The sequence below is a fragment of the Carlito syrichta genome, unplaced genomic scaffold (genome assembly GCF_000164805.1).
Source record: "Carlito syrichta isolate Samal-C Ts95f unplaced genomic scaffold, Tarsius_syrichta-2.0.1 Scaffold227489, whole genome shotgun sequence".
NCBI lineage: Eukaryota > Metazoa > Chordata > Mammalia > Primates > Tarsiidae > Carlito > Carlito syrichta.
Window position 1 is genome coordinate 1 of NW_007171585.1, and position 9,413 is coordinate 9,413.

General features: G+C 47.7%; 1 protein-coding gene across 1 annotated transcript; it reads right to left on the bottom strand.

Annotated features, from left to right (window-relative positions):
• Positions 1-4,670: 4,670 nt before the first annotated feature.
• On the bottom strand, positions 4,671-9,115 carry LOC103253394 (G-protein coupled receptor-associated sorting protein 2-like). Its single transcript, XM_008051720.1, is given in 5 exon segments — positions 4,671-6,864; positions 6,866-6,900; positions 6,903-7,735; positions 8,271-8,502; positions 9,048-9,115. Coding segments are annotated over 3 exon segments (2,397 nt in total). The 5' UTR covers positions 7,417-7,735; positions 8,271-8,502; positions 9,048-9,115; the 3' UTR covers positions 4,671-5,016.
• Between the last annotated feature and the right edge of the window lie 298 nt (positions 9,116-9,413).

Sequence of the window (9,413 nt, forward strand, 5' to 3'; positions counted from 1 at the left end):
TCTCGGGGTCAATGGCCCTTCCTGATCCCTAATGCTCAGTGGGCCTCCATGGCCAGCTCCCAACAGACAGTCTTGTGGGAATGAGCTCTTAACCATAGGAGAGGCCTGCACTAACTCTGGGAGTTAAATTGTAAGATACCCAGCTGGTGTCCTCGGAGAACCGGAGAACTACTTGGTGTGGAAAACCCACACATTCTGTGCCAGAAGTGTTGTGAGTAGAGAAACAGTTTTCCCTTCCTTCCTTTCAGTTGGAGTCTCCCTCCATCACCCAGGCTCTAGTGTAGTGGCATGCTCACAGCCACCCCAGCGTCGAGCTGCTGGGCTCCATGATCCTTCTGCCTCAGGCTTCAAATAACCTGAACTATCATGCCCAGCTATCATGCCTGGCTAAATTTTTGAATTATTATAGAGACAAGGTCTCACCTTGTTGCTCAGGCTAGTCTTGAACCCCTGGGCTCAGGCAAACCTCTCCTCTCGCCCTCTCAAGGTGCTGGGAATACAGGCTTGAGGCACCACACCTGGCAGAAGAGTTTTCTTTTACTTGGTACCCAGGTGGACGCATGGGGCTAGGGAGGGAAGGATACTCAATCTGAAATAGAATGACGACTTATCACGAGGCTGCCACTTAGGATGGAGCCAAAGGATCACATCCTAAGAAATGGGCAGAGAGCACAACACAAGAAAGAGAGCAAAGGGTATGCAGGGGGAACCCTTGAGACTATCCATGAAGCAGTTTCCCCAGGTGAGGGCTCCAGAAAGACCCTCCTCAGAGGCCCAGGAGAGCAGGGAGAGGGAGAGTCACATGGAGCAGCAGCTGACCTTGGGGTCCTAAATGGGAGGGAGCTGCTGCATGGGGCTGAGATCCAGGAATCCTCTGGGGGGTCGAGAGGCTTGGAGTATCCCAGTGAGAAATCCTATGTAAAGGGCTCAAAGCATCTAGGTTGCCTCATTTTTAGTGCATGTCTCCTCCTACCTTCTCCAGAGCTGCCCAGGTTGGGGGTCATTTCTCTCTTGTATCCCCAGTCAGATGGAGCCTTGGAGCAAAAGGCAGGTTCTCCTCTCTTGCCCTCCCTCCCACCCTGCCTCAATTGGGAGCTGATTTCAGCCACCCTTAGGGCCCGGATACCATAAGAAAGACAGACAGACACGACAGTGAGTGCCCATTTGGTGGGAGGAAGGGAGTGGTGGTGTAGCCCAGGGTTCCCATTTCCACTCCTGCTTTTCCAGATCCAGCGCCACAGCGGTTCACGATTCGTCACTTCACCGTTTTCCCTCTCTGGACTCCCCGGAAGCCAACTCCGTCCATATGCCCACCTCCCCACCCACAAGCAGAAACACAATCACAGGGCGCTGGGCTGGGAGCCTGGGGATGAGGGAGGGAGATTCAGAAGGCAGAAGGGAGCAGGCATGTCCGAGGCATTTCCTGCACCTGCCTCTCATCTCAGCCACCACTTCTCAGGGACGCCTCGCACCTAAGTTCTCCAACAGTGCTGGCCTCGCACCTAAGTTCTCCAACAGCAGCGCTTCTTCTTTCCACGAGCGCCTCCCGCAAGCGGACTCCCTGCTTCTTGAGCAAAAGATAGACGCGCTGAGATGCTCGCGGACGGCCTAGGTATTGTTTCCGTCCCCAACAAATGTAATTCTGGTCGCCTGAGAAATCAGTTTCGAGGCTAACGCAGCGTGGAGTGACACCCACCACCTTCACATCCCGCCGCTCGGCCCACCTCAGTCTGTGGGTCGCCAAGCGTCAGTCCTTTCCATCCTTTCCTGGTGTGAGTACACACACCCTCCCCTCGCCGGGACGAGAGTCTGGTCACGTGACCTGCCTTCAGCCCCGTGTGGACCGCACAGTCAGCTTGCCCTTGGCTGACTGGCACCGAGGGTGCCAGAGACTTCTGCCTCTGGGGTTGAGCTGCTCGCCAGAAGCCCCTGCTGGCCCTGATGAAGGCAGAGAGCTGGGAGGAAGGCTGGGTGGATTTGGAGCTAAAGCTTCCGGCCCTAGGCCTGAGTCTGGCTGGGCAAGAGCGCTGGCTGGTGAGAAACACTCGATGAAAATTTTGGAGATGAAGTGATCGTTCGTATTTTGTAGAATACTCGGGTGGCATAGTAAAACTCACACATACAGGATCTGTCTTGACAAATGTCGATAAGCAAAACAAATATTTGATCCCAAATAACTTCCACCTGCAGGATGATCCCTGTTAATATTTGTGTTTGTGAAGAGAGGCAAAACTGTCACTTTACCCTACTCCCATAAACCATACTAGCCTAGTCTGTAATCCCAGCACCTTGGGAGGCCGAGGCGAGAGGATAGCCTGAGCCAGGGGTTTCGAGACCAACCTGGCAACTTGGTGAGATCTCGTCTCTACACTGACATCAAAAAATAGGCCGGGCGTGGTAGTGCTTGCTGTAAGTTCCAGCTACTTGGAAGCCTGAGGTGGAAGGGTCGCCTAAGCCCAGCAGATAGAGGATCGCGGATCGAGGCTGCAGTGGCCATCAGCATGCCACTGCACTCCAGCCGGGGCGACAGAGTGAGACTCCAACTCAAAAAGCAAAAATCAAACTTTAGCATACTAGGATCAAGTGGGAAAAAAGTATACTGCACTGTCAGAACAGTTATACACAACTTGGGTGAAGTCAACATAGGTTATTGGATATTTCAGTGCAGTGCTGGGCTTTACTCATGGAGTTATTTTTCAAGTCTATAGAGACTGATGTTAGCTTGTAGATACTTCTCCAATAGATAGGTAAATGTTTTCTGTCCAGTGCAAAAGATAACCTTAAGTGTTACAAATTATTGCCGTGTATGATATTAATAGTTTTGCATTTAATCCAGCAATGTTATTTAACATTTATTTCCTGTGTATATGAAATTTAAATACATATATTTTATTTTACATATTTATTTTGTGTATATTGCATATACACACACCCCTTCAACTGTTCTCTTAATCTCAGTTGTTCATTATGTTGAAAAAATATTTCGTATGTTCATTTTTAACTTGCATGAGTCATAATTTTACCTTTGAAAACTTACAGCATCTTCAGACAAAAAAGAAATAACATTTCATCAGGTCTAAAACTAATAAAACACTTGACACTTCCCACAAGTCTGGATTTCCTTTCCAAACCAACTCTATCCCTGACTTCTCCAGTTCTCCTGCCTGAAGGTACACTGTGGTCATGAAAAAAATTACTGTGGCTAAATATACACAACATTTACTATTTTAGCCATTCTAAAGTACACAATTCAGTGGTACTTCAGTCAGTACATTCTCAGTGTTGTGCAACCATCACCACTATCTCATTCCAGAACTTGTAGTCACCTCAAAAGGAAATGTCATGATCTTTTGAAAGTTTAATAGTCATGTCAGTAAGTTGCCATTTCTGTACCATGAACAGACTAGTAAAGCTTAGCATCCTTGGTAGTTTTTTCTTGAAAACATTTCCTATAAAAAGCTAGTCCTTCTGAAGTATCATTCATTTACAACTTTTCTAAATTATTTTATCTCTAAAATGTTTAACACTTATAACTGTATCATTTCCATCATAACTGAAGGCACTAACGTAAGCTATTAATTTTGTATGCTTTATTGAGTTTGTATCTCTCCAATGTCTGTCTGAGAATTTTGTAGCATGGTATATTTTATTCCAGACGGTGGAATATATGAAGTTGCTTAGAAAGTCATCTTGAAATTGCATAGAAATTGTGTATATTTACACACATTTTGAAAATGATACCTAAATTTTCATCGAAGATGCCACTTTTCTCTGTTCCACCAAATGCAAAATCATTAATGTCATTTCATGTAAATAAACCAATCCATGCATAATCATTTCAATGGCTGTATGGTATTTCCTTAACACTTTCCTTGGTCTAGGGACACGAAGGAAATTGTATTCCTGACTCCCTTTAATTGGTGCACTGTCCTACTCTTTCAGCCCTTAGGTGGCATTGAAGCAACACCTGTACTTTGAATTTTAAGATGTGCAGATATGGCTTGCTCAGTTCCCCAGACTGGCCTCATCTTAAGTTTCCAACTGCATTTCTCACTAAGCTCTTTCACCTATTTCAGGCAATTGGGTACATTCATGCTACCAGAATAGATTTTTAAATTACACACTTCCCTTAACACCACCACTGACCACTTCCAAGAATGACCGAATAACTTGTTAATCCTACCCTTCAGTGACCAATTTAAGTGGATCCTTTTTTCCGAAGCATTCCTTGAGTACACCAGTCTATAATACTATCTTCCCCTTTAAGCTCAACACATGGGATTTTCTAAAGAGTGTATGTTTGTCATACTAGTAATTACCTATTTTTTTTCTTTTTTTTGAGTTGGAGTCTCACTCTGTCACCCAGGCTGGAGTGCAGCAGCATGCTCATGCTACCATAGAACTGCTGGGCTCCTTCTGCCCCTCTTCCAAGTAGCTGGAACTACACACATGCGCCATCACGCCTGGCTAATTTTCCTTGATTTATTGTAGAGAGGAGGTCTCGCCAGGTTGCCCAGGCTGGTCTTGAACCCGTGAGCTCAGGCAATCCTCTCACCTTGGCCTCCCAAAGAGCTGGGATTATAGGCGTGAGCCACTGCGCCCAGCCTACCTTTGCTTTTACGTATGCACAACATATCTGTACCTGATTTTAAAACTGAATAGGTCATTTATGCCAATTTTAAGATAGAACTTTATTGAAAACACAGACTCTATTAGAGAATCATATATTTAAACAACGAATAGCAGGATAGCTTACTCAGGTGACTCAGTTCATCAGAAGCAGAATACTGAAAAATATCACAATCTGGACAGCAAGACAAATATCAACAAATATGTTTCCAGGTCTAATATTCATTTGGCATCCACAAAGTGATCCAGCTCAAAACAAGAGTTTGACAAAGTTAACATCAGCATTAAAAATATAAGTTACAACATAAAACCACATCGTGAACACCAAAGCACTACTCAGGGCTCTTTGGGAACATAAGGCTGGTCAGCGGCAGGTGGTTAATGATACTAACTTTGTTGTCCCACCTCTGGATCATTTTGATTGTCTATTTGCACTTGTAGTTGCTTAGCTAACTTCTTAAACTCACGAGATGCGGAAATAAGTGGCTTAAAACAGAAATCATTTTCAATTAAGTCTTCCATTTCAGTTTCTACAACCCTACTGATATTCCGAAACATCTTAATAACAATTTGCATATTATCATTTGTCTCTTCTATGTTAAAGAGACCCACAAATACTGAGAGAGCTTTGGCACTGAATAGTTGTTTTGCCACGGCAGAATTTTTTGACAGATTCAATAGCATTTTCAGAACGTGAAACTTTGTTCCCGCATTGGCCATGGTTAATAAGGAGAGAAACCCAGACATGTAATTGACAACCAATGTGTGATAGCAAGTAGTCAAAGTGAGTTGTCGAAGCATCCTTATTCCAGCCAGCTGCTCAAGGGAATCTATACCATGAGCAAGGGTTTCCTCACACACTTGACATACGAATGTCTCCATTATGTTTAGATTTGGATAAGGTGGAGACATGTGAATCATATTTTCCAAAAAACTTGTCCTAACTCGGGAGGACGGAAAATTGAGCAAAGTTTCCATAAGCGAGACAACACCCGATTCTCTAATGAAATCTCGGGTAAATTGAGAAGCTTTTCTCATACCCATTGCAATTTTAGATATTTCATGAATAAAAGGATCACGAGTTTTATCGGCTAATGCAAGGACTTCTTCAAACTCTCCAGAGCCAATTTTAAGCTCACATTGTATGCAGTTGCAGGACCAACTCTCAAGCTCTGAGCTCTCCCTGGCCCTAAGATGCTCTCGAACTTCCGGAATTGCCCGGAAGGATGGATCATACTCAAATTCTAGGTACTCAGGGAAAGGCTGCACAGGCAAAGACAAAGATTCCTCCTCTTCCATTTCTGGGTTGGGCTTTGGCTCAAGCATTTCAGAATCCCTGTTAGGAATTCTAAATGGGTGTGTGGCTAGCAAGTGAAGGTCATACATACGAGGTTTCAATTCATCAATGATCTCATCCCAGGTTTGGAAACTAGAAGATACATCAATCTCCTCAGCTACATTTCTGAACCTGCTACTGACCCTGTACACAGGATTGGGATTTAGGTCAAAGCAGGCTTCATCTCTGTCCCAGAACCAGGACCCAAATATGGCCTCTTCTTCAGGCTCTGGCCTGGTTTCTTCTCTGGCCACAGCCCCCAGACTGGACTTTTCCTCAGCCCAGTACAAGGATCCACCAGTGGCCCCCTCCTCAGCCTCTGGCTCAGATTCACAGATTGCTGAAGCTCCAGCCTCCAAACTGGCCTCTTTTTCTGCCCAGAACCAGGACCCAATAATGACTTCCTCCTCAAACCTGGACTCTTGTTTGACCCTGTCATTGGTATTAACATCTTTCTGGGCCCCGGATTTCAAGACGGCATTAGGTTCTTCCTTGTCTCTGTGCCTGAATCTACTACTGGCCTCTTCTCCAGGCCAAAACCAGGGGTCTTTACAGAACTCGTCTTCAGACTCAGATTCAAAAAAGTCCTCTCTCTTTGCCCTGGGCTTGAACCTGGCCTTCGCCTCTTCCTTGTCTCTGGACCTGAACCAGTTACTGGTATCTTCTCCAGCCCAGAAATCAAATGGGTTGCCAGCCTCGTACTCAGACCCAGACGAATCAATATAGGGTTCTTCCTTGGATCTATCCCTGTACCTGTAACTGGTAGTGCCGTCTTCCCTGGGCCATGATTTGATTATGGTCTCTTCTTCTGTCCAGAAATAAGACACAGCAGAAATTTCATCTGTTGACCAGAATCCAGACTCCTCTCTGCCTCTGGTTTTGGGACAGCACCAAGACCCCCATATTAGTCTCCTCTCGTGGTCCGAAGCAGGGTCAGAAAAGGTTTCAGCATCCACACTGACTAATTCTGTATTCATAGACAAGCCGTTAGACTCAGTAGCTGACCCAGGCTCAGTACTGGCAAGTGGCCAGACAACAGAATCAGTCACTCCCTCTGACTGTGACATTGCCTCAGCCCCAAACTCAGTATGGGACCACACCTGGGCTTCATCCCTGGGCCTTGCTTCAGGGTTTACCCTGGCCTGAGTTTTAGGACGAGCACCACCTACTGCCCTGACATCAATTTTGTGTCTTGACCTAGTCATTGCCTGGGCCTCACTTTTGGGCCTTGCTCTAGACTTTGCCTGGGTCTCGGTTTTGGGCCTTGCCCCAGGCACAGACTTGGTCTCCGATTTGGGCCTTGTGCCAGTAGTTGCCTGGGACTGTGTCCTAACCTTGGGTCTGACCACCAGAGGGACTTCATTCTCTCTCTCAGCCCCACCCACAAGCTCTTCCCCAGCCTTCTTTTCAGGCTTGGTCTGGGAGCTAGGCTCAATCTCTGCCCCAGTCATGGTACAAGTTACAAAGAAGTCCAGTTAGGTACCCCTGCCCAAGTCTCAGCCTCAATCACCGATCTCTCACAGGTTTGTTTGTTCACACTCAGATCTTTGGTGACTCAGATGATAAAGTTGGAAACAAGAGTCAATTGCCAGTCCAGCAGTCAATCAGCCTCCTTCCCAGGCACAGTCTCAGTCAATAATACAGACAAATTGTAGAAGAGGCACAACCTGGCTGGGGGGAAGATGAATGGTTCCTGGGTGGGTGTAGACCTGTTGAGAGTAGTGGTCAGCAGCAACTCCAGCACCACCAGAGCTGCTGCAGGAGGTGGATCTACAGAAAGAGAATGAAATGGGGCTTTGAGTCTCTTCTAACTGTGTCACCCCATGCAAAGACTTACACAGAGAGACTGGAGTTGAATGCTGGGTGGGACAGCTGGGCTATGAGAAATTCTCTCTGGCCCTGCTGCCTGCTGCAAAACGCGTACAGCATCGGTGGGAAAGTGTGTTGCCAATGGGAGAAGCTGAGGAGCCCCCAGACTGAACTCTAATTATTGCTGAAACCGTGCTGGTCACCACTACCCCCTCCCCCCCAAAGCGTATCTATCTCATACCAGCCTTCACTGATGTGGTGCAATTTCCCCCTCTTTTCTTTGTTAAGTGGTATTAAGCCCCACAGCTGACAAGCAGGGCGTCCTATACATAAGTAAACATACAGAAGAGGATGGAGTCTGAGTGCTTGGTAAATAAGCATGCACCCTGAGACAAACAGCTCTCTTTCCAGTCAAGGGCCCAATCTGTCTAACGTTTCCTGTCTCCCGGTGCCTGCCCTCAGGTCTCCCCCAAGTCACAGCCCAATCCACACCTACCTCAATATTCCTAATATCTCCTGCAAAAAATAACAAAGGGTGCCGTGGCAGTGTGCAGATCCAGTGGAGTAGAAGCCCTCCTGCACCCACTTGGGTCAAAGCCACCTGCCACGCTCTTCCTCTGTAGCTGTCCCCTGCATTGCCTCCTTCTCACCAACCTCCAGAGGTGTGAGCCAGTCTCCTCCTCCTCCTCCTTTCCTTTCTGGCAGGACTGACCAGCCTTAAAGCAGGCCTACGGACAAACAGATGAAAAGGTAAACCAGGAGATGAGGGTGGCAACTGCCCGCTTGGTAGAGAGACCAACACCAAAGAGAAGAGTCCCCATATTATCTGTCTTTCAACATTCAGAGTCCTGCTGGTGGAATATTCTCGTTTTATTTAGGCCTTGTTTCGGGGTTCCAGAGAGAACTCCTTCTCTTGACGTCATACTCTTCCCATTACTCCCTTCTTCAATTCTGAGGATTCACCACTAGGTGCAACACATCCCCTAGCCCTGCGCAGCATAGAATGGGGGAAGGGCGCCGCACATTCTAGAAAACAGGTAGTGAAGTGGTACTTGTCAATATGACTCCCTCCTCACTCCCGCCTCCAAAGCCCATCTTTTCAAGCCCCTATTTGGGAGGGCGGGGGAGGAAGGTGGAGAAAGTGCCTGAACCGCTGTTAGAAAGGGGGAGATTAGGAGGTGTTCTGGATGCCTGACCTGCTGTGGTCGCGGTCACCCCACCCCGATTCGGGTGTCCAGTCAGTGCCTGGCGCCCATCCCCCATCCCCACACACCTCCAGAAATCCGGGCCATTTTCCTGCTTGTCCTTTTTCCCAAGCCTCTCTCTGCAGATGGTCACTGGACTGTCAGAATCCGCCAGACCTACCGCGCAGACAGGAGACTTTGACGTCAACCTGGAGCCTGTGGGAGGGGGCAGCAGCCGGGACGCGGGGCCCAACAGACCCCTTCCGGGATCCGGGTCCGGAGTAGTAAACGACCCCCGCCTCCCACTATTTCCCCGCGCAGACTCCCGCTCCGCCATTTCTTCCGCGGCAGCCTCCCTCCAGTCCTCTCAGGACACAGACACCGTTGAGGGCGGGGCGCGGGAGCCGGGGAAGCCGGCTGGGAAAAGGTCAGGGCGGGTCGCCTCCAGTCGGCCT